The following is a 24,376-nucleotide window of genomic DNA, read 5'->3' as shown; positions in this document are numbered from 1 at the left end:
TTTCCATTAATATTAATTGTAAGAATAATCATTTTTTCATTAATCTTAATAATTTTCTCAGTCTCAATAAATTTATATTACATTAATTTAATTTGAAAATAAAAAATTATGTGCAAGGTGTGTAAAACAATGTAAATTTTTAAATATGTTATAATTATTCATATTTCCAAATATGAAACTAACAAAAAAAACGAATAATTACAATGTTTGCAATCATTTATTACACTGAACAAAACTATGAAAATGAAAATCAATAAGAAATGCATACAAAAGAAACAGCATTATCAAATAGTCATGCATGATGAGAAAAATCACATTCAAACAACTGCTTTTAACTTAGTCCCCTCACGTGTGCCAGTGAGTTTCTGTCATTTTGTAACAATTGCATCGCCCGGGGTTAAACAAGAAAATGGTAAAGATTAGTAACAGATTTGAATAATAAGATCGATTTAAAAACTATTTAAAAAAATTGGTCAAAAATGACTAGTTGATGAATTTTTAAAGCATGATTTTCGATAATTTTTTAACAAAAATATTTTAATTTTTTAAAAATGAAAATGAAAAATCTAGATATTGTTTAAAAAAATTTATTTTAAAAACTATCATTATATATTGTTGAACATTAAATTTAAACATTATCATATATTAAATATTAATGTGTTTTTTTTAAATATTATTAAGTTATGATATTATATTTTTCATATTATTTAATTATTATATTGATACTGATTGAACTACGGTAGTATGAGTCTGTTGCAACGTGTTAGTTATAAACAGCAAAAATAGGTGAAGAAAAAAGAAAGTAACAACCTGCGACTGAATATTCAAACTTCACTTGTCACCCACTCTCCTTCCTCTCCTTTACTGTAATTCATCCCTATGGCTTCGGCTGCTATCAGAAACCTTCATTCTAAGCGTCTTCTTTTCTCTTTGCATTTCACAAATGCTTTCCATGCATTCTCTTGTGGCACCGTATCCCAAAACTACAATGCATCTCCATTGGATCTTGTTTCTTTACGGAGATCCATGGCCACCTTCTCTCGAACGTAAGACCTTTATAGGGACAACATCATTATTCTCTTTTTTCCTTCTTTTTATGTTAGTTGAAGATTTTTTCTTGTATGTTTCTGGTGGTGGTGGCCAAAGTGATTTTATATTTGTTATGTATGAGAATACCTATTCTTGCATGTGGGTACGTATATACCTCAGATCGCCAAAATAACGCCGTTTGAGCACTTATTTATATAACTTTCATTATACATGTTTGTATGCATGCATTCTTCTTCCACCAATCCTTTTGGAGGCATTGGGTATTATGGATATGGAAATACGGATAGCAGATAGAGACATGTATTGATTACCCACATAAAAAAGACCTTTGCATGCTATTGTTATGAGGGTTGTTTAAAGAGTGTTTCTTTTTTATTGTTTGTCTTTGCAGAAAGCCCCATCTTAACGTGGGCACAATAGGGCATGTTGATCATGGGAAAACTACACTAACTGCTGCAATTACCAAGGTTTGGGTTCATTTATGTCTTCATACTTAAACAGTGAAGAAGAGTTCCACCTTTTATTTTCTTTAAGGCGTAAACATTTTTGTGACTTTGTGGAACATGAAGGTGCTAGCTGAAGAAGGTAAAGCCAAGGCCATTGCCTTTGAGGAAATAGACAAGGCTCCCGAGGAGAAGAAGAGAGGAATTACTATTGCTACTGTGAGAGATAGATCACTGTTCTTTTCAAAGTCCATTATCAAATTATGCATATCGTGATATAACTAAAATGTTATATGAACACAATTTTGTAACCTTCTCTTGAACTTCTGATCATGACGATTGCAGGCTCATGTAGAGTATGAGACAGAAAAGAGGCACTATGCTCATGTTGATTGCCCAGGACATGCAGACTATGTTAAGGTAATGTTAGTTGGAAAAGGGATCAGACTTTGTTAAAGTATCTATTTGTAAAGGCAGATTATTGTTTGTTTATTTCTATCGGTCAATTTTCTTGGTATGAATTATGATCCTAATGCTTTTTTCCTTCTATATTGAATTGAATGAAGATCCTATTGCTTCTTTCCTTCTATATTGAATTGAATGAAGATGAATTGCCTTATTTTTGAAGAATGTGTGGACGATTGATTATTTGATGCTCTTGTGTGTGTTCTATAGTTCGCATGAACTCCATCTTCAATTAATTCATTTGTTGAAATCACAGAACATGATAACTGGAGCTGCACAAATGGATGGTGGAATTCTTGTGGTTTCTGCTCCAGATGGGCCAATGCCTCAAACAAAGGAACATATACTGCTTGCTCGGCAGGTTGGTATTTTGTCAATATGCAAAAGTAAAACTCAGCTTTTATAAAATCTAACTACATGACAAAACCAAAATACAATAACATGCATGGATATTTTTCTTGTTTCCTGTGTCAGGTTGGTGTGCCATCTTTGGTCTGCTTTCTAAATAAGGTTGATGCTGTTGATGATCCAGAGTTGATTGAACTTGTGGAAATGGAGCTTCGTGGTATGAAGTGTTAGCTTATAGTTTTATTTGAATGGGAATAAAATTTAATCTACCAATTATCATAAGGCTTATTTATATATTCTACTAATTGGATGTGCGTCCGTTGACAAACCACACTTTTGCAGAACTGCTTAATTTCTACAAATTTCCTGGGGATGACATCCCAATTGTGCGAGGTTCTGCCCTCTCTGCTTTACAGGGGACTAATGAAGAACTTGGAAAAAAGGCTATCTTAAAACTAATGGATGCTGTGGATGAATACATTTCTAATCCTGTTCGGCAACTTGACAAGCCTTTCCTAATGCCAATAGAAGACGTTTTCTCAATTCAGGTGAGCACAAAGATCATAACTCATGTGAATCAGAAATATCCTTGTTGAATATACTACTAATATTTACAAGGAAATTCTGGACATCGGTATCCATATTTACCCCCTTCATGAATAGGGACAGAATGAAAAAAAAGGGAAAATATAACCACCCCAAAGAATCACAAACAACATATATTTCTATCAACTTTTTCCAATTTTTTCTTGCAAGAGATTTCAGCTTTTTAGACAGTGCAAAATTGATGCCATGATAAGTAATCTTGGTGGTACTCTATTTTTTTCTAGGAGTTATAGTATTTCAGTTCAAACACTTCCCTTATCATGATAATCAAGTAAAATGAAATTTCTTTAACCTCTAATGTGTTCCGTTTGGTTAACTTGTTTATATTTACTCAACATATGTTGTCAACTGCCTGATATGTTCCTTCCACATGTTGTGTTTATGCGAAGGGGCGTGGAACTGTTGTGACGGGTCGTGTTGAACAAGGCACCATCAAAGTGGGAGAGGAGGTTGAAGTATTGGGACTAACACAGGTAGACATGGCAGTCAAATATGTATTATAATGTCATGTTAATGAGTATTTTGCTTTATGCTATATGATTTTGTATTTATCTCTCTGTGTACAGAGTGGACCTTTGAAGACTACTGTAACTGGTGTGGAAATGTTCAAGAAAATTTTGGATCGAGGGGAAGTAAGTAAAATCATCCTGCATCCCCTCTTCTTCCTTCCTATTACCTGAATTTGAATTGATGGATAGTTAATTGTGTTTTCATTTCTAGGCTGGTGATAATGTGGGACTTCTTCTACGTGGTCTGAAGCGCGATGATGTTCAGCGAGGAATGGTGAGTAGGACTAACTCAAGGTGTAAAGTTATGTTCAGCATTGATTTAAAACTTCATATGGTAGTGAAAATCTGGTAACGGTCTCAGTGTTGATGTGAAAAGGTGATTTTTCTTCTGAACTTGTAATTAATAATACTCAAACATTACAACTAAGACAAATTCTGGAATAGAAAGAGGTATCATATGAAAAACCGCAACCACTATTTCATCAGGTTTTATGATGGTCATTCATTTTATGAAAATGAATCAATTTATTTTTTTATTTATATCTCTAAATTTTCTACTGGTGAAATTGCAGGTCGTAACCAAGCCTGGTGCTTTCAAAACGTATAAGAAGTTTGAAGCAGAGATTTATGTGCTATCCAAAGAAGAAGGTGGCCGTCATACAGCTTTTTTCTCTAACTATAAGCCTCAGTTTTACCTGAGGACTGCAGATATTACTGGAAAGGTGGAATTACCCGAAAGTGTTAAGATGGTTATGCCTGGTGACAATGTGGCTGCAACTTTCGAGCTGATATCACCTGTTCCTCTTGAAATAGGTAGGTAGAGTCCTTGATTATAGATCATAAAAGATGCTGCATATTATCTATGAAAAAAAAATCCAAATTAAAAAATCCAATCTTTAATTATCCATATCCATATTAATTTTAATCTATTTAAATAAATTTATTTCAAATCCAAATCCATATTTTTGGATTTTAAATCCAATCCATTTAATTGGATATAGATTACATATAGATTGGATACATTTTTGGATTATCCAAATTGTATTTTGGGATAGATTTTGACTTGGCCCGATCCAAGTTTAGTCAAGACAATCCAACCGATGTCGAGGCGAGTGTGCCCAGCCTGTTGTCGAGTCGAGCATTCTCGAGCCGAACGGGCCAGGCCAATATCGAGCTAAGCAAGCCTGGGCTGATGTCAAGCCAAACGGGTTTGGCCGATGTCAAGCCAAACGGGCGCGGGCCGATGTTAAACCGAACGAGCTCGGGTCGATGTCGATTCGAACAGGCCCAGGCTAATGTCAAACTGATTAAGCCCAGATTGACGTCGAGCATTCCCGAGTCGCCGAGCACGCGCCGATGTCGGGCCGAACGGGCCAGCCCAATGTCGAGCTAAGCAAGCCTGGGCCGATGTCAAGCCAAACGGGCCCGAGCCGATGTCGAGTCGAACGGGCCCGGATCGATGTTGAGCCGAACAGGCCCGGGCCGATGTCGAATTGATTGGGCCTGGGCCAATGTTGAGCCGAGTAGACCCGAGCCAATGTCGAGTCTCTCGAGCCCGGGCCGATGTCGAGCCATACGGGCCCAGGCCAATGTCAAATTGAGCAAGCCCAGACTGATGTCGAGCCGAACGGGCCCAGGTCAATGCCGAGTCTCCCGGACCCAGGTTGATGTCGAGTCGATTGGTCTCGGACCAATGTCGAGTCTCCTTGGCTCGGGCCCGAGTCGATGTCAAATCGATTGGGCCTTCCTGATGTCAAGTTGAACAGGCCCGAACCGATGTCAAGTCTCCCAGGTCCGGGCCGATGTTGAGTCAATTGGGTCGTGCCAATGTCAAGCCGCCCGAGTCAATGTCGAGTCTCCCGGGCCAGGGCCGATGTCGAGTGGATTGGGCCTGGGTCTATTTCGAGTCAATTGGGCCCTGGACAATGTCGAGCCGAGCGTGCCCGGGCTGATATCAAGCCGAGCGCGCTCGAGCCGATGACGATTTGTCCGAGACTAGGCCATTGTCGAGTCGTCTAGGCCCAGTCTGATGTTGAGTCGTCCGGGCTCGGACGGATGTCGAGTCGTCCGGGCCCGGATCATTGTCGAGTCGTCCGGGTTCGGGCCATTGTCGAGTCGTCCGAGCTCGAGCCGATGTTGAATGGAGTGGGCCCGAGTCGATGTCAAGTCGATTGGGCTTTGGCTAATGTCGAGCCGAGCGGGGCCCTGGCCATTATCGAGTCGTCTGGGCCGATGTCGAGTCGTCTGGGCTCGGGGCGATGTTGAGTCGTTTGGGCCTGGGCCCATGTTGAATCATCTAGGCCCGGGTCCATGTCGAGTCGATTGGGCTCGGATCGATGTCGAGCCGAGTCAGCCCGAGCCATGTCAAGTCTCCGTGCCCGGGCCGATTTCGAGCTGAACGGGCTCGGGACGATGTCGAGTGGAGCGGCCCTGGGTCTATGTCGAGTTGATTGGGCCCTGGCCAATATCGAGGCAAGCGGGCCCGAGACGATGTCAAGCTGAGCGGGCCCGAGCCGATTTCGAGTCATCTGGGCCCAGGCCATTGTCGAGTCGTCTGGGCCCAGACCGATGTCGGGTTGTCCGAGTTCGGGCCGATGTCGAGTCGTTCAGGCTCAAGCCGATGTCGAGTCGTCTGGACCCGTGTCGACGTTGAGTCGTCTGGGCGTCGATGTTGAGTCGTCCGGGCTCGGGCTGATGTCGAGTCGTCTAGGCCCGGACCGATGTCTAACCTAATTGGTCTGCGTTCATGTTGAGTCGGCTTAGATCCAGTTCGAGTCACATTAATCTGTGTCCATATCAAAATAAAATTAACGTAATTGACAAAGTAGATTTGATTTAATTAACAAAATGGATTGAATATAGATTTAATTGCTTTAAATGGATTTATAAAAGATCCATTTAAATTTAATTTAGTTAAAATATATGAATTTTAAATTTAATCATTTATTTTGGATTTAGTGATTTAGATTGGATTTTAATCAACCTAATATTATCTACAGGATGCTCAGTTTTTCAGATTTCCTCTTATAATTAATTATCCAATCATTGTAAACTTTTGTCACCTGGTAAAATTGGAAATTGATTAATCATCTTCAAACTTTGCATACATCCAGCATTATGATGTTCTGACAGTAGTCACTTTATTTATGAACAGGACAAAGATTTGCTTTGAGAGAGGGAGGCAGAACAGTTGGTGCAGGAGTTGTCTCCAAAGTGATTTCCTAGGATGTTGGTCTAAATTCTACAACATTTTTTTACCAGTAATTTGTAAATAAGTCATGAGTAGGGACTAAGGAAAAAGCGTTCTAGGAGAATTTTATGATGTGACTAATTTTCATACTTGATGCGGTGATTCCGTTTCAATGTGTTTTGTTTTGTTTACTTGTTCAGAGAATTACACTAGTTCATTTAGACGTTCTTCATGGACCAGAGGGAAAGTACTTCAAAAAAAAATTTAGTTAATAATGTCAATTACTTCCACATACATTTCGCTTATTTCTTGTTTGGTGTATTATTATTAGAATACTTTCTCTGTTCCACAATGTTTAAGGTTTTGCAAAATATTAAGAACAACAATTAATTTGTCACTTTTTAAAACAAATTTACTGAAATAGTCTCACTGTTTCCATCAATGTATATGCATTACTTTGAATAAGAGAAGGTAATTAATTTGAGAACATATGCGAAAAAAAAAAACTTCATTGAAATGTATTAACATTAATCAGTTTAGAACTTTTTTACATCATTTTGGAGATGAGAGAGCAATCCGTTGGCAACCACCACTAAAGCCCAAAAACATCAGGCTCCTATATAACTACGAACAACTGTTAGACATCAGTCTAGCCTAATGAAGGAAAACTCAAGATTATATGGAATTTTGTTCAATTTCCATGCAGGAAGGAAGGAATTTAATCATGAAGGAAAATATGAATTATTTAATTCAAATAATAACATTGAATCTGAAAACAAAATAATGAATAAATCATTGAGTCAGGCTCTATTTCCAGACCCACCAAACATGGCAGTCTTCCTAGAGATCTACTAGTTTGCACACATATGTACAGGTATACTATACTATTATAGCAGTGATTGCTCTGGATCGACATGGTTTACTGATTTTGCAATATAGTTCTGTGCTTGATTGTTTCACCTATCTTCCAGCAACTTCAATGTTGTCTCAACCAGTGAGTGAATTGTTAGATTGTGCCTGTTCAGGCCAACAGTACCAGAGAAAACATTAAAGCTTTCAAGCTCTGAAGTGGTCTCCAAGACACCCTCCAGCACCTCCTCCATTCCCAAACCCTTGAAAGTGTGAAAATTTTCTTCCCTTTCTTTCATCATCCAAATTGCAAGCTCTATCACAAACCTCCTTATCCTTGGAACCTTAGTTGGAGGATATCGGTGTTTCTTGAGAATCTGCATTAGTTTATTTGCTAGTTCAGCCTCAGTGATTCGTGATTCTTCAAATACAGTGCTTGATTCAGAGGAATCCATGAATGTGAAAACACTTGCTGCTAGTCCAATCATCACTTCTTGTAGCTTGTTTTCTTGTGACATGATTGCCTGAAGTATCTGCAAGGTTGTGCAATGGTTAAAAATTAAGTCTGAAGCATACATAAAAAGATACTATACAGTTCAAATGTTGCTAGCCCAAAATTGCGATGGTGGAGGAATACTTACTGTGGGTGCGGCAGCTGTAACCCCCCTTAACCGTGTGAAGCATTCTGATCCACTGTAGGTGCATAAATTTCTTAGAATCCTAGCAGCATTGACACGAAGCATTGGAATGTTCAATGCTTCTATTAGCCTTTCCAATACTTTTAACTTCGAAATCCTATGACAATTGCTCTTGCTTTCCAATGCCAGCATTGCCAGGGCCTCGCCAGCAACAGTGGTTACATCTTTCTGATTTTCAGCAATGCAATCTTTGAAAAATAAGTTGAACAATTCTTTAAGTACTCCACCTGTGCCTCCAATCCTTTCTGTCGCCTCCTCTTCCAATGCCAGACTGGTTAAAATTTCAATGCTCAGTTTCTGTAGCAAGGGATGTTTCTCTCCATGCATTAAAATATCTCTGATGTTGCTGATTGTGAAAACTATCTCCGAAATCTCCCTTCGAAGATGTTTCCCGTTGGTGCCTGTTGTGCTAGCCAGCATCTTCACCAGCTGCAGTGATCTCTTCACTGTCAGAATTTGAGACGGCGTAACATTCTCATTCTTCAGCAACCTTTCTTCAGCATGTGTGAGCTCTATGATCTTTGGGAGCAGGCCCCTAGTGTTCCCAATCTTTCCACAGTTGTCATGATCACGGGCAAGTTTCTTCAGAAGGAGGAGTCCCAAATGGTTAAATGTCCAGTAGCCATAATTTGGATGATCAAATACGATTTTCTTTTCTCCAATTTCATCAGCTGCAGGTATGCAATTCCTGTTACTTTGGAGAAGAGATGATATTGATTCCATAGCGCCAGGTATCCCAGCTATGCGCAGAGAGTTCTGCTTCTTGCCAGCTAGTGCTGATAAAATCTCTGCAGCTGAGAGCCTAATTTCTTCCTCCTTGTGGTCTGTCCAATTCAGCATCTCAACTAGCCTCTCCACCACAGATATGGAAATTCCAAGCTTCTGAAGGGTATCATCTGAAAACCGTTCGCTGACCGCAAATTGGCGAAGAATCCTTGCTCCAATAAGCTGTTCATCAGGCGAGTTTGAGGCCAAGAGATCCATGGCAAAGCAAACAATGTCCATTTTCAACCCATCAAATATGCTCCCATTGACACACCTAGAATAGGCATCATAAAAGAACCTTCTAATTGACACCACCCCTGATGGCCCCAATTCACATTCCCTATTAACCTCATCCAACAGTTTGCAGTAGCTGATCTTCCATTCCCAATAAGTCTTTTCCATCAAGAACAACAAAGCCTCAGCCAAAGCCAAGTTATAAAATATATTCAAAGCAGACTCCCGGTTCCTCCTGTCAGTGTCTCCCTTGGCAACCTCCCCATAGTTATGCTTGATGAGCTTCATCGACGAAAGAACCACACAGGCCGTGGCAGAGAAAAGCTGAAGCCAATATAAAAGCTTGCTTATATGCCTTGAAAGGAAAAACCATCTAGCACATGGTAGAAGTGGAACATCTGAACTAATCCACGTGCGAGTTGGTGTCCTTATGCTAAAGGTACCATCCCTATACCTGGGGGTCACATTAGCCTCCATCATGTCTCTCCTTTGCCTCCTCATTACAATTGGCCTGAAAAGGCTCTTCACACTTTGAAGAAGCAAGTTTGGAGTGGACTTGAGCATCCTGAAACTATTGATCCCAGCATCAGTTATAGACCACGTGGCTTGGTGCTGCCACTCAAGCTCGTGGCTCCTGCTGAAAATCCTTGTGCCTTCAATCAACAGTATGATGGTGATGAACCAGAAATCGGTTTTGTCCAAAGTGATGGCAAAACCGCCAAGAAGAACAACTGTTGCCCAAATGAAACCAAGAGTTCCAAGGCTAGTGGCTGCTTTTTCAAGCACTGCAAGACGAAGTGCAAAGAGGGTAAGCTTCTTTTCTGGGGCTCGAACCGTGGTGGAAGAAAAAGTGTTATCTGCATCGCTGTCTCGCTTCTCAATGCTGCCAAGTCCACGAGGCTCAAACATTGTGGTGATTTTGCTTGTCTCGCTTAGCCTTCGGAGTTCAGCAACTTTCACACGAACACTTCCCTCTCCCTCTGTCTTCACAGAAAGCCTATGATACATGAAAAAAATATGGTATGTTGGAACTTTGAAGTGAATGTTTGTAACTTTGTTGTGTCTATGAAAGGTGAAGGATGAGAGGGTTTTATATAAGAATGGAATGAAGGATAATGAAGAGCTTAGAGGGCACGTTTACAATGAGGCGTGTTGGGGAAAGAGTGACGTCAAGCTCTCTCTGTTTCCGTTTATTTTGAAGATGCTGTTGGTTATGCTTTGGTAGCAATCTTGGTAACGTGAAGAAGGGTTAACTTGTTTCTCTATCTCTTCAAAAGCTTCAATGTTTTCTCTTTCTACAGAGTTTCTTGTAAGTGAGAATCTGAAGAAGTACGTAGTATATAACACACAGTAGAAGTCAACCATTTTGTTTTCTTCCTATTCCTTCTCTCTCTTTTACTTTCACAGCTACAATATTAAGTCACAATCATAATTAATCCATATTATGGCTAAAGTTTCCTCTGTAAACTTATCGATTCTTTATAATAATTAGCATTAGTAAATACAATTACTTCATAATTTTTTTAAAATGGAATAGATAATTATCATTCATTTTGATCCTTTTAAAATGAGACATGTGACCACTCACAATTACTTCTTAAGATAAATAACTATCATTTATTTGGATAATATTTTCTTAGTCTTTAAATTTTCTTAGTCTTTAAAGTGAGATATATAACTATCATTCGTGTATGCAATTCCTTCTTAATTATTTAAAATGAAATGGATAACTACTATTAGTATACATAGTTAGTTCTTGATTCTTTAACATGACACCGATAAAATTATTGTTTATGTAACAATTATTCGTTGATTCTTTAAAATGAGACAGGATAATTATTATTCTTGCACAATTATTTTTATTCTTTAAAATAAGTTATGTAACAAGCCTTTTATATACAATTAATTCTTGATTCTTTAAAATGAGACAAATCACTTATTAATTCTTTAAAATAGGATACGTAATTATTGTTGGTGTATTCATTTATGTCTTTATTATTTAAGATGGGTCGAATAACTAGTATTAATGCATACAATTACTTCTTTCTCTTAGACTAGACATGCAACTATCATTCGTGTAGAGATTTATTTATTGATTCTTTAATATGAAACATGTAACTATTATTCTTGTAGGCACTTACTTCTTAATATCCCTATATATACTTCTTCATTTCTTTTAAATTATAACTAAATATATTAAATTTGTATATTTTGCACCTCAAAGTTTATATACAGACCAAAATATTAAGTGACAAGTTTATACATTATACAGAAATATTCAGACTCATATTATATGGTAGTAATATTTATTGTTTATTTTCTTAAATAAATTGCTCCCTCTGATTTAGGGTTTTCGTGTTATAGATGAAAAATTGTGGAGTTGGCTTTCAAAATTACTGTAGTGTTTTAACAATTGGTAATGAAAAAAACAATACACTTTTGTAAAATATCGTTCATAGTAAATACATTTACTGTTTATAATAATTAATTAAAATTTATGCAATGTATTAAATAAAAATTGTTATAATATCTTGATTGAGATGTCAAGATAATATAGAAGTTTTTATAAAAAAAAAAAAAAAAAAATTATAAACACAAGAAAACTGTTTTGTGGTTTGTAGATGGAGTGCACGGATAAATCATAATCACACACAATTTTTCATTCAAAAGCAGTTACTTCATAAAGCAGTAGCTTATGGCTAATTACTTGCTCATGCGTGCTGCACATCTAAATGAAAAATATTTGTTAAGATTCGGTCTCAAGCATTTAATTAAATTAATTCAATTTAACTTTATCTCCTCGAAATTTCTTTTGAGATTAGAATGTGTAAATGGTTGGGCAATTTTCATCCAATAAACACACTTGGTGAAGTGCTCTTTCATTTTGGTTCCTTGGTCCCAGCAGAAAGCTTAGGCAAAAAGGGAGAAAATAGAAAAAGGGAGAAAATAGAAAGTGAAATAAGGACCTTAGAAATTTAGAACAAGGAAATCTAGATGATATGGTTTCTTAAAGTAACCCTGGCCGCACATTTTTGCTTGTGGAATATCTTGCTTTATTTTACGCGTACACGTAAAACAGCTTCGTTGTGTTATGCTACAACTAAAACCTTAAGTCAATTCACATTTTTTTTTCTGTTGTTATGGTACATGCTGTTCCTTATGATTGAAATCAGAATATAAAAAACACTAGTACTTTTATTCTTTTTTAGTTTTAGTCATGTTATGTGTGTTAATTTTAATAATTATGCTTAGGTTCCCTTCAAAAGGAGTTATTGTGTTTTTGCATGATTCTAATTTATCTTGCCAACAAAAGGGTTGTAAAAAGATGTTTTGGCTTTGCCTAATAAAAAATTACTATGTATGGTCGTTTCATTAACTTTTACATGTGCCATAATTTTAAATTATCGATAAATAAGACATAGAAACTAAAAATTTCAAAAGTTTTGTTTTAATTTACGCTTCTGTTTTAAACTAATGAGAATTCTTTAGGCGAAGTGTTGTTCTCACTTTTAATAAGAATCTCAGTCTTATTTTATTATTTCTTTTAAATATATTTCTTAATTTTAATTTTAGTTTTAAATTTAATTTTTATTAACGAATTTTAAAAAAAAAAACATTTTCAATCATCTTAACTCATTCCTTAGAATTGGAATTTCTATCTAAACCAATTCTGCAAATTTTTGTTGCGAAATAACAGTCATTGCTTATTTTTACAGTTTAATCTGATTTTGTTTCAATATACTTTTTCAAGTGGAATTGAACATATTGAATGCAAAAGATTTCAGACTAAAAATTTGTACGTTATTTGATTAAAGTTCAATAGTTGATAATCAAATAAGTCTAAAAAAATTTATCAAACTTTTTCATATAGATTTTTTGTTAGACCGATTAAAAATAATAATATTTTTATAATATATAAGTTTAGAATCAGTATTTTGTAAAATTGAATTTTAATTTTTAATATGATATTAGATATTTAATAATATAAGTAAATATAAATTTTAAAAAAATGGATTAAAATCAAAGTACATTTCTTCGTAATTTAAAATTCCAATTAAAATTCACCTTCTACCACTCTTAATATAATATTAAGATGACACTACTTCCAAGACAAAAACTTCTTAACATAATATAATGAAAAAAATGGCAACAATTTTTTAGTACAATAATGATAACAGATTTTAGGCCTATAAACTTTTGGCACTAATACAAGTTAGTAAATTAAAAAATATAGATACATTACATCAAATCCATGTCAGTAAAGAAAAAAAAAAGATTAGATCTTTAATCCAGATCATGTATGACTCAGACAATGGATTATAAAAACTTAAAATGGAATGTGATGGAACAAGAGTATGCTTGATGAGATCTAGATTGAACTAGTACTCAAATTCAAGAGGTAATAACCTAAGAGACTAGAATATGTTTGAATAAATACTTCTAGAATAACATAAAAAATAAACGAATCAAATAACTTTTTACAAATTTAAATTAGTTTATGTGTAAAATAATTTGTAGAATCTATTTAATATTAATTTATTTAAAATTATAATTTACTCGTGTATAATTTAATATTAACTTGTAAAGAAATTCACAGAAAAAAAATTTCAAACAAACACCAAGAGTTTGTTTTTATCAATTAAACTAGTGTTTATAGGGATGTAAAAAGAAACAGAAAGTTGGAAACCAAAGTACTTTAAATGAAAAACGAAAATAATTTTAAGAATAAAACTTTCCTCCTCCTAAAATAATGATCGGCTAAATAAACATTCCCTTAATTACTTATGATTGCTATTTATATATACATTTCTTAAGTTTTATTCGTCTCTATATTATCATTAAATAGTTTAATATTTATTGATTCACTTTTATATTATAAGAGTAATAATTAAAATAAAAACATTAAAGCAATAAATAAAACAAAAAATAATAATATTTTAATTTATTTTAATATATTATAATTTAAAAATATAAATTTTTATTTATTAAGATTGATATAATTTTTTATTTTAATTTAAAATTTATTTGAAATCTAATTTTTATTTTAAAAATTACTTTCATGTAAAATTATTTTAAATATTTATTTTACAAAATCATTTTAAATATATATAAAAAAATTATTCTATTACATTAATGACATCTATTACAACTTATTATTCTCATACTCCCAATCCAACCAACTTTATTTTTTTCTCATTTTAACTTTCTTTTCTTCACTTTTTCACTCCTCTTTTAAAACAAGTTCTTTATCTTATTGCACACAAAATCCAGTTGTAAATTACAGGAAAATATGCAAATAGGAACCATCTAATTTTTCCAACTTTAATACATGATTTAGAACAAGTATACCAATTAATTCATCCTAACTGTTGAAAAGGCATACCTAAATATTACAGTTTAAACAAGAATAAAAGGGAGGAGAGGAAGTGGAAGGTAGTATATGCATAAAAACCGAGTGTGATTAAGTTTGAGCCATCACTTCTTCATAAGGATTACATGTTGTATCAAAGGGTATCAGTGTCAGTGCAATTCGCTGTTTCATCCACTAAATTCAATTTGCTTCCTACATAACTATCTCCAACCAGATCACTGAATAAAATAAACAAATGATATCAGCTATTGTAATTAAAAGTTCTATTAACCAAGAACAAACATTTGTACTTCATCTATGGCAGTATTTGAAGAATCACCACAAGCATTATCCCCAACGTGTCTTCTCTTGATGACATCAGTTGAGAGAAAGGAACATCAAGCTCGTTACTGGCAATAAACAGAGCTCACAAATTAAAACTTTGCTACCATCCACTTTGCTACCATCCACAGTTCATCATCCATCATAAAATCTACAGGGAAAAGGCAATAATAACAATACAGTCAATTATGCCTTGGAGCTTGCAAGTTAGAAAACACAGATACAACATAATGGCAACTCTTTTATAGGACAGCTACAACAGAAATAAAACAAATAAAATAGTATAAATCATTTTTTTATAAAACTCAAATCTTATATCAAAAGAGTAACTGATGTTCTGAAAGTTAGCATAAATCATAGTAAACATTATAAATATTCTAATCCTGTCTATATTGATATAGAAGTTCAAAATATAGAACTGAACAGCAAAAACTGACATCAAACTAGGAGTTTCAAACATCTTTCAAGTGTCTAACATGAATAATGGTCCAGATTTTGCTACTATTTTTGAAGTATTGGTGTTTTCCTTTGGTTACAAGTACCAGAAACATGAGCTTAAAGTGACTTGTGTTAGCCAAGAAAATAAAAGAAAATGGTAATTCATGATATATTGATGATTAAGAACTCAGTTCTTTACAAGGCATATGAAACGTAACACAGTTGATATCAATCCATACATATAATACAAATGTATGGAAAAGCTTCTGACTTTTAAATAAAATAAATAAATAGCAAATACTGTTACTTGTAATCAAGATAGAGCATATCCAACAAAAATAAACTCACCCATGTACAGAATGCATCTTCATAATAAAAAGAATCTCAAACACGAACTGAAATAATCTCAACTTTGCATTCATAATTCCAAAATTTCACTGTGCAAAATGTGTTTCTGATAGTAACAGGCAACCAATTTTAACCCAGTCTGGCAAGTGCCAACTATCTAAACTTTATCCTTGTCCAAGATGCATAAGCAAATATATTAATGCATTACAACGAGAGTTGATATTACTCAAGTAATGCATTGCAGTGAGCTGGTAATATCGCTCAAGTTCTTCTCAATCCATGCAAAACAATGAATTCTATACTAATTATATGTATTGCTACTAAATGAAACAACCAGTTACTTCATATCTTCAAATCATGTTCCCTCTTTAAATGTTTTGCTTACTTGAGATATTTCATGGAGTTGTGTTGAGAACTTAGAACATAATAAATATTGCATATATGATACATCCTATGACTTTTTGTTTATGTTTTTCATATACATAGCATGTCCTTCCTTCCGTAGCTGTGTGCCATTGCTTAAAAATTGTCATACCTGCACAGGTATACCCTATTATTATTCAGTTCTAAGCACAAACTACATAGTGAAATCAATATTGACACGTTAATGCATCTTTTAGTTTAAGTCCAGACTAGTTTCTGAAAGAATGAACATTCGAAGTTTGAGGTAGCAGAAACCAATGACCAATGTATCAATCAAATGAGTAAAAGAAAACGTTTCAGAAAGATTCTTTCTAGTTTATTTACCCTCTGGCCTAACAAATCAAATCCCATGATGCACCACTACGCAAAAAAATAGTCTTCAATTGTATACCATGTGAGTTTCCGTTATATGAGAGGAGTCCGTTGCGAAACCCTAGCTTTCTCGGCATCAATAATAGACTCCATCAACTTCACCGCATTATCCAGCTTCCCCTTCGCATTCACCACAACATAATCAAAATGCTTAACGTGCTTCATCTCCTCTCTCGCAGTGCCGATCCTTACCAGTAGCGACTCCGCCGTCTCCGTCTTCCGGTCCACGAGCCTCTCCACTAGATCCATCTCACTCTCCGCCGCCACGAACACAAATACCGCCGACTTCCCGAGCGCCTTCCTCAGCGTGGCGGCGCCCTGAATGTCGACCCTAAGAACGACGTCGCAGCCCTTGGCGAGGCAGTCGCGAATCTGCTGCTTGGGGACGCCCTTGTAGTCCCCGTAGACGAGGGCGTACTCGAGCAGCTCCTCCCGCTCCACCATCCCCAGAAACTCCTCCTTCGAAATGAAGAGGTAGTCCTTGCCGTCGACCTCGGAGGGGCGGCGCGGGCGGGTGGTGGCAGTGACGACGAAGTGGAGACCGCGGCGGGCCTCGCGGAGGCGCGCAATAAGGGTGTCTTTGCCGACGCCGCTGGGGCCGCTGATGACGATGATGAGAGGATTGGGATTGGAAGAGAGAGGGTCGGAGCTGAAGGGGGAGCCTAGGGAAGCTTCCAGGGCGCGGAGGAGGTCGGCGCGTTCAGATTTTTCCAAGGTGGGGATGGGAACGGATAAGGGTCTGCGAGCGTCCCCCATTTTGGAAGAAGAGAACGATTTGATGGCGTTTGAAAGGGGTTTTTGGGTGAGGGAATTGAGAATGTGAGGTTTTGGTTTTTGATTTGATGAGATTATTGGAAGACGAGGAACAGTTGTGCACAGGAGCCTGCGAAGCATCGAGCACTCGCTGTAAATACCACTGCTCATCCACATCACATATCACGGATTGATGAGGTTCTTAAAATTACTCACAACTATACAAACTACTTTCTTTCTACAACTTCCTACTCTTTATACTCACTCACACTCGTCAAAAATATCTTTGCTTGCTCCTGGGAAACCAGTAAAATGAAAACATGTTTTATTATTTCTTAGTCTTGGTTTGGGACCTCTTGCCGAATTGTTTGGTCGAGAAAAATGTAATGAATGGGACTAATGAATTAGTGAGTAACAAGTGTGAGTTGTTAAATCTGAATGGCAGAGGAAACCCTCCATCCCCAAACAGGGCCTGGCCTGCAAAGAAACCGTTTTTTTGTATATATTAGTTAGTTGTTTTCTGTATGTAGGGCATTAAAAGTGTGCGCCCATGGTTGTCCATATTAGATATGATTCCATTGGCCCAGGATAAGACTTGCAGGGAAATATCAGAGTGCACACGTGGAATTTAGTAAGCATAGGTGTAAAATAAGGAATTAACATTTCATTGGGAGCCAACATTAGTTTCTTTTGTTAAACATCAAATCAAGTTACTAACAGCAAAGATGTGCCATAGAGAAAGAGACAAATGAGTTACTTTGGCTATATGTCTTCTTTTTTTTATAAATAAAATACATTATGTTGGTAATGGTACCCAAGTAAAACTGGGGTATAATAACAACTACAGTTCTGCAATGAAGCAAGCGGTCGGTCTTCAAGTTCATGGCTTTTCAGATCTTTCATGTACTCTGTTATTAACACATTAGAGTGCAATAAAATCATCAATTGGACCATGCGAACCCTTTAAATTGACGATGCAATTGAGTGAATTAGAAATCATCCTCTAGATACTTCAACATTGGGAATTGAGCCCCTTTAGCTCTCCCCTTTGTTTGATGCTTCATATGTGAAATTTCAGTTCTGATGATCAAGATTAGGTGTAGCACATGAACCTCAGGTATATATCTATCAGAGAGCCTCATGGCACACATTCAATATCAATACCACTGACCACCAGGTCCACCTGGAGCAGCAGCCACTTTTCTTGCCATGTATTGAGGCTTTGGCTGCAGTCCACTTGAACCTTCAATCCCATCATCCTCTGCCCCTCTCTCACTTTTATAGCCCGGGTTTCTCCTAGGATATGAACAGCTAGACGCTGCGAACTGAGCTGGAACAGATGGATTCCTGACCATCCTCCTCTGCTCAGTTTCTGCCGTCACTGCTACTCCACAGTTATTGTATCGCATCACTGAACCAACAACCTTTCCGGGCCTTGCTGCCACACCTATAGACAGTGAGCCACAAATGGATACATTGGATGAGAATAACATCATAGTACTTTAAATCCATAGGAAGTATCGGATGAGAATTACATTATAATACCTTAAAAGTACATACAAAAAAATTCATCAAAAAAATTTAAAGAACTCCGCAGCTTTCAGCTCACAGAATTCCCACCATGTGGCAGAAGAAAGAAGTACATGTGTGCAAAGATGCAAAAATATTGGTTAAAAGAAAGATAAATTAAAATGAAACAAGCTTCATGAAGGCACAAGACTCTTCTTGTCAGATAATGCCAGTCATGTGTGTGTCCAATAAATACAAAGAAAGTAAGGGAAACAGAGAAGGGGTAAAATGCATGTAGAAGTCAATCATCATACCTTGAATATTTTGAGGTGCTTGTAAAGGAAGCCGGGACATAGGGATAACATTACTCCTATCTACCGGTTGTCTCTCTACTTCTTTGATGCAACATTTGGACAGATCATCCGCAACCTCCGACGTATTATGTATTTTGTTGTCTGAATACAACACACAAGGTCTGCATGTACAGCAACAAATCAGTGGAGTAGTTGGCAATTCCAAACCAGATACAGGAGGTGTATTCTATTTGGAGTTTGACAATATAAAATGAATAATGGCCAAAGAAGAAAGCAACAATTTCCAACAGTTACAGAAAATTAAAATACCTGGGCAAAGATGCATGTTGCCTCTCAGGTGGAGCAACAGTTCCTCCTTTGCCGTAATGTTCCTCAAGATATGCAAATTGCTTCTTGAAATGGTCCACAGCACTACTCAAAAATAAAATTTAGGAAAAGAAATCAGGGGGAGAAACCAAAACCTAACCTTAGAGAAACAAGAGTGACAAAACCAATCAATTCTAAAATACATCAGTCAGTCTAAATAAAATATGCTAGAAAATCACAAATTTACAATACCATAAATAATCAATTCGTAGTCAAAATTGCATCTCATCAAAACATCCGAGGTAATTTATTTCAAAAAAGAAAATTAGCATATATTGTACAGCAAGTATCCATATATCTAGTTACTTTCACATCTATGAAATTAACATGAAACTTGAAAATCATGTGGCTTAAACCTTATGAGGAAAGACTATGGAGATTGTTTTCTTAATATATTGGTTGCCATAGCATTTTCTTTTGTACTTTCTTCAATAAATTTGATTATTTTAGCCATAACTCAAGTCTAAGTAAACACTATAGAAGTCACATTTAACTATACAAGACATTGTAAATTTAGACTCCTCAATGAGTGAAAATGAAAATTTTAAAACCCGAAAGGGCCAAAAGTTTATGAATTGTTAAAGCAACAATATCAAGTCAAAGCAACATCCAAATATGCTATGTTGTTCAGGAAGTGCTAATGAGGTGTAAAACACAAATTTGGGTAGAGGTTTAGACAACACCTTGGATACATGAAACCTGTTGGTTCTGCTCCCTCTAGAAATTCCTTCAACATCTTTGGATGGTACTCCAGAATCTCTCTGTATATAAGCTCGCGTACATCTTCCTTTGTTATCCGGCGTCTCTCAAACTCAAATTCCATCTTGGTAACTGGTTGAGCAGATGGTTCTCTCTCAACCTTGGCCAAGCCTTTAAAATATGGATCCGCTAGAGCCTAACATTATACACAAAATAACCTATTAACCAGATATAACAGAGCAAGTGAACCAAAGATAGATGGACATCAAAATCTAACCTCTTCAGCAGTAGGCCGGTCCTTGGGCTCAAATGCCAACATTCTTTCTAACAAACGAAGAGCTAGGGGGTCTGCATTTGGAAACTTCTGTGAGAAAGGAACTGGCTTCTTCTTACGCATGCTGCTCAAATATCTACGAGCTTTCTCATTTCGTACCTATTGATATGATACCAAGGATGCATTAAGTGACTAAGTAGAATAAACAAATAACAAAATGCTAAAAGGGAAACTGAACGACAGACCCTAGCAATGGCTTCAGGAGATGGAGTTCCAAGAAGATCAGTCATAAGGTCTAGTTGATGAACAACATTCTTCCCAGGGAAAAGAGGTTTTCCGGTCAAAAGTTCTGAAAATATGCAGCCAATGCTCCAAATGTCTATAGCCGGTGTATACTGAAAAACAAAAGTTTATGATAAAATCCATTTACTAACATTGAGACACATGGAAACACTATCCATTTTCATTTCACGAACATCATCAACTTATGAAACAAACAATGATACTGATGCCTATTTAAATCTTAGAACTATCCAGAATAGACTTTATAATGTAATTAAAAGTAAAAACTGACCCTAAACCAGGTTGTTGAGCTCTAAAATGCCCTGTATAAGATAAGGACCTAACTCAAATATGATGAGAATATTGTTCTTCAACACAAGTATGAAAACAAGAGAAGGAGAGTTAACCATGAGACATCAAAAGACCTGGTTAAACCATATTTGATGAAAACAGCCCAATATCCAGAAGACAAAATGGGTACTTTCACTAAACTCATGCTAATGGCAGCTCTGATGGGGGGAGTGGTATGGGATTTTTTATTATTTTCTACCTTCCTAGTTATTTTGAAATTAATTATACTCAACGTGAATTGGAATTTTGGAGCAACACAAATTCCTTAGTACACCATGTGAATGTAAACCATAAAGGGCGGAAAAAATGGAAGAGTACTTCAAGTTTTATATGGGACAAAAGGGTACAACTCAAACAAAGAGGAAAACTCTATCACACAGCTATAATACCTACAATATTGTATGGGAACAAGAAAGCAATCATATGTTGTAGAAATAAGCATATTAGATATAAGAGCAATAGAGAGAAAGTTCAGGAAGCAGCGGAAAGAAGGTAAAATATCGTCTAAGGTAATTTTCGTATGTGTGGAAAACTTGCAGAAGCCCTAGTAAAGGAGAGTAAGGCAGATGTAAGGTACCCGTAGTAGAAACCATTAAGAACCAAGAAGGATATAAAGATCAATGGCTTGTCTACGTAGATACCATAATAGAAGACTATGGCACCATTAGCTGATCACTCAGAGAAACGTTGTTGTGCATACATTATTTATTGCAGTTAAAATTTAAAATTGCTATTTCGCACATTCATTACGAAAAATAAAACTTTTTGACAAAGTAACTCGACAACCACCACATAAAAAAAGTTAAATATTTGATAAAATTGATTAGCGATATTAATTAATATTAATAGTTGTAACATTTGCTGCACCTTGGAAAAGAAGGATCCACACAACTCAGGAGCCCTATACCACCTAGTTGCAACATAATCCTGCAAGCAAACAAACAGAATTGAGAAGCAATGAACCGAGAAGGAGAGCTATGCTGAATTGATGGTATAAGTTTATTAGTCGCAGGGAAAAAGAATCATACTGTCCAGAAAATAGCAGTGGGGGTATCATTGAAAGCCACTCTGGCAAGTCCAAAGTCACAAATCTTCAGCTTGCAGTCAGCATTTGCTAAAATGTTCTTTGGCTTTAGATCACGGTGAAATACATTTGCTACAAGTTCATAAAAAAAGTTTAAAATCATCGAAATGATCATAGCAACTAAGTTCGTACAATCAGAAAAATGTATGCTATAGCAAACAATCTATTAAAGAGCCCCAAACTGACCAGTGTGTATATACTTCAAGCCTCGAAGAAGCTGATACAGGAAAAACTGGTAATGCTCTGGCGTCAGATCATCATTAGCTTTGATGACCTGATGCAGATCAGATTCCATGAGTTCAAAGACAACATATATATCTTTGAATTCCCTTCTAGAAGGAGGTAAGAGAATATGCTTGATCTCCACAATATCTGGATGGCGTAAAAGTCTAAGAAGCTTAATCTCACGAAGAATACGAGTAGCATCAGAAACATGCTCAAATATGTCATTGATTTTCTTTATTGCAACCTTTTCTCCAGTGTGTGAATCATATGCAGAGCACACAACACCATAGCTTCCTTTACCAATCACTTCCTCTATTCTGTATCTGCTCCCCTCACCATATTCTGTAAAGAAGTCCACATCCACGGATGACTGCATAAACACAACAAACCAAACATTATACCAAGTCAAAATATGGTGTAAATGATACAAAACAACAATATTTTAATGAAGGGAGACAAAACTATGTTCCACATTTTTAGACCCGAAAGTAGTTAGATTAGTGTCTTAATTTGCAGGCAACCATGGAAGACACAGGATAAAAGTAGCTCCAGAGTTTTTAAAGATGGATATCAAGATAGTTAATTTAAAGTTGCACAAAAGCCACGGAGTGTACATTAGACTTGATAGCGAAAAAAAAAACATTTTCTGGATTTGCTTGGTATAATTAAATTAGAGAGGGATGGAAGATTAATTATAAAGATAAAACAATAACCGTTATTACTTGTTAGCGATTTTCTAATATTAAAATGAAATTAAACATAAAAGAGGAGAAGTGGGGGCTAACATAATTCACTGCAATAGTTTGCAGATACCATAGAAACCAAAAAAGTAGACAAACAAATCTTAAATGATGGAAAACTTTCTGCAAGACGTCTCACAAACCAACACTGCAGACTAGGGCATGTGGCAGAGAAATATAGACATTTGCTAGTCACGTTGTTTCTTCTTAACTAAAAACGGTTTTCATGTCCAAAAACAAAAAGGAGAGAAAACAGTAGTTGCAGGGAAGAGTTAGAGCTCCACGCTAGATGGTATAAAAAAAACATGTTTTTTAAATCATAAAGAATACAAATTCCACCCATGTCCTACAGATGCAGAACTCAACACAAAGAGCATCCACTCCCCTCAATACCTACCCAATTTCTCTCCGAACAATACAAATCAACAACACAACACAAATTAAGCTACATATATGTCAGTTAAGCAACTTTACCTTTTTTCTCTGATCAGGATGCATCTTTACAACCAAGCATAAAAACCCTACAAATGATTTAAGCCAGTAGGTGCATCCAACAAACCCCTCCCCTCAACTCAAATTCAGATCACGCAAACTCCCACTTCCACTTCAGAATCCCAGGAAAATAAAAGAGACAACCCCAGCGGCACCAGAACGCCCCCAGATCAAAAGAGGGTGTTCAAAATGCAAACCAAGAAAAAGAAATCGAAAGGAATAAGTAAAAGTAAAATCTTTCAGTTCAAACTTGAACGGTGCTCCACAGGAAAACCGACCCAGAAAAGTTTAGCAGCGAATACAGCAACTGCAATTAAAAAACAAACACGTACTGGGACACAACTCTGTTAGAATTAAAAAAACTAGGAACAAGAAACCCCCAAAGCTAAAAACAAATGGAGAAAGAGTCGAAATGTAGCTAAAAAGGCCAAGGACGCAGATCAAGCTGGAGTGTGAAAGCGTTAAGCTAAGAATCAGCGGAAAAAACTAATCTTGGAGGATCTGCTACGGCGATAAGCACTAACGCCGCTAAAGGAAATGAATAAATAGAGGCGTGGAACAAAGGGTGGAAGTTAGCAGAATAAGAATCTTGATATTGGGGTATTGAAGAAGAAGATTGTGATGGAAAATTGGGAGTGAATAAAGGTACATAAACTTTTGGATCTCACACAAGCCGCATACTACAAGTTCAAGTTGAAGAAGATTGTGGTGCAGAGCTTTGGAAAGTGCAAGAGAGAAAGAGGATAGAGGAAAAAAAATACCCACAATTTTAATTTAATAATATATAATAATAATTTTGAAAATGAGTGTGATTGTAAAGGAAGAGTATTATTGCAGAAAAGTATGATTGTGTCTTT

General features: G+C 36.2%; 4 protein-coding genes across 13 annotated transcripts; 1 reads left to right on the top strand and 3 right to left on the bottom strand.

The window, feature by feature from the left end:
- The first annotated feature begins 854 nt into the window (after positions 1-854).
- On the top strand, positions 855-6,850 carry LOC150027368 (elongation factor Tu, mitochondrial-like). The gene is made up of 12 exons (XM_090303720.1): positions 855-1,046; positions 1,442-1,517; positions 1,620-1,712; positions 1,839-1,913; positions 2,215-2,319; positions 2,433-2,523; positions 2,649-2,854; positions 3,302-3,385; positions 3,479-3,544; positions 3,633-3,695; positions 3,994-4,234; positions 6,576-6,850. The coding sequence occupies exons 1-12, from the start codon at positions 880-882 to the stop codon at positions 6,644-6,646; spliced, it is 1,338 nt and encodes a 445-aa protein (XP_090159846.1). The 5' UTR covers positions 855-879; the 3' UTR covers positions 6,647-6,850.
- Positions 6,851-7,328: 478 nt separating this feature from the next.
- LOC137832286 (uncharacterized) lies at positions 7,329-10,233 on the bottom strand. The gene is made up of 2 exons (XM_068640353.2): positions 8,102-10,233; positions 7,329-7,993 (listed from the first exon to the last, which is right to left on the bottom strand). The coding sequence occupies exons 1-2, from the start codon at positions 10,163-10,165 to the stop codon at positions 7,568-7,570; spliced, it is 2,490 nt and encodes an 829-aa protein (XP_068496454.1). The 5' UTR covers positions 10,166-10,233; the 3' UTR covers positions 7,329-7,567.
- Positions 10,234-14,598: 4,365 nt separating this feature from the next.
- LOC137832285 (P-loop containing nucleoside triphosphate hydrolases superfamily protein) lies at positions 14,599-17,765 on the bottom strand. Of its 9 annotated transcripts, none has more exons than XR_011084537.2 (4): positions 16,450-17,765; positions 16,021-16,170; positions 14,848-15,000; positions 14,599-14,746 (listed from the first exon to the last, which is right to left on the bottom strand). XR_011084537.2 is itself a non-coding variant. In XM_068640350.2 (2 exons), the coding sequence occupies exon 1, from the start codon at positions 17,358-17,360 to the stop codon at positions 16,464-16,466; it is 897 nt and encodes a 298-aa protein (XP_068496451.1). In that variant the 5' UTR covers positions 17,361-17,765; the 3' UTR covers positions 14,599-15,000; positions 16,450-16,463. The 9 variants fall into 9 exon arrangements, 1 of the variants encoding a protein (XP_068496451.1); XR_011084539.2 differs by having other exon boundaries at positions 14,819-14,917; XR_011084546.2 differs by having other exon boundaries at positions 14,848-14,917.
- Positions 17,766-17,827: 62 nt separating this feature from the next.
- MPK16 (mitogen-activated protein kinase 16) lies at positions 17,828-24,376 on the bottom strand. 2 transcript variants are annotated; one of them, XR_011084534.2, is made up of 10 exons: positions 23,502-24,316; positions 22,249-22,657; positions 22,007-22,134; positions 21,846-21,905; positions 20,591-20,740; positions 20,349-20,504; positions 20,056-20,267; positions 19,316-19,417; positions 18,729-19,167; positions 17,828-18,630 (listed from the first exon to the last, which is right to left on the bottom strand). XR_011084534.2 is itself a non-coding variant. In XM_068640349.2 (10 exons), the coding sequence occupies exons 1-10, from the start codon at positions 23,523-23,525 to the stop codon at positions 18,341-18,343; spliced, it is 1,692 nt and encodes a 563-aa protein (XP_068496450.1). In that variant the 5' UTR covers positions 23,526-24,376; the 3' UTR covers positions 17,828-18,340. The 2 variants fall into 2 exon arrangements, 1 of the variants encoding a protein (XP_068496450.1); XM_068640349.2 differs by having other exon boundaries at positions 19,007-19,167; positions 23,502-24,376.

The sequence above is a fragment of the Phaseolus vulgaris genome, chromosome 6, assembly GCF_051622355.1.
Source record: "Phaseolus vulgaris cultivar YP4 chromosome 6, ASM5162235v1, whole genome shotgun sequence".
Taxonomy (NCBI): domain Eukaryota; kingdom Viridiplantae; phylum Streptophyta; class Magnoliopsida; order Fabales; family Fabaceae; genus Phaseolus; species Phaseolus vulgaris.
Note: the sequence above shows the minus strand (reverse complement) of the source record. Positions and strands in the feature narration are given on the sequence as shown.

What these genes read in the sequence shown, in the direction of transcription:
- LOC137832286 (XM_068640353.2), bottom strand. Translation starts at nt 10,165, where the DNA reads ATGTATCATAGGCTTTCTGTGAAGACAGAGGGAGAGGGAAGTGTTCGT. An exon ending in TTACAGCTGCCGCACCCACA is followed by an intron (nt 7,994 to 8,101) that starts GTAAGTATTCCT and finishes ACAACCTTGCAG; the next exon opens with ATACTTCAGGCAATCATGTC.
- LOC137832285 (XM_068640350.2), bottom strand. Translation starts at nt 17,360, where the DNA reads ATGTGGATGAGCAGTGGTATTTACAGCGAGTGCTCGATGCTTCGCAGG.
- MPK16 (XM_068640349.2), bottom strand. Translation starts at nt 23,525, where the DNA reads ATGCATCCTGATCAGAGAAAAAAG. An exon ending in GTGGATCCTTCTTTTCCAAG is followed by an intron (nt 20,741 to 21,845) that starts GTGCAGCAAATG and finishes TTTGTTTTTCAG; the next exon opens with TATACACCGGCTATAGACAT. An exon ending in CTCCTGAAGCCATTGCTAGG is followed by an intron (nt 20,505 to 20,590) that starts GTCTGTCGTTCA and finishes TCATATCAATAG; the next exon opens with GTACGAAATGAGAAAGCTCG.
- LOC150027368 (XM_090303720.1), top strand. Translation starts at nt 880, where the DNA reads ATGGCTTCGGCTGCTATCAGAAACCTTCATTCTAAGCGTCTTCTTTTC. An exon ending in GAGGAATTACTATTGCTACT is followed by an intron (nt 1,713 to 1,838) that starts GTGAGAGATAGA and finishes TGACGATTGCAG; the next exon opens with GCTCATGTAGAGTATGAGAC. An exon ending in AAGACGTTTTCTCAATTCAG is followed by an intron (nt 2,855 to 3,301) that starts GTGAGCACAAAG and finishes GTTTATGCGAAG; the next exon opens with GGGCGTGGAACTGTTGTGAC.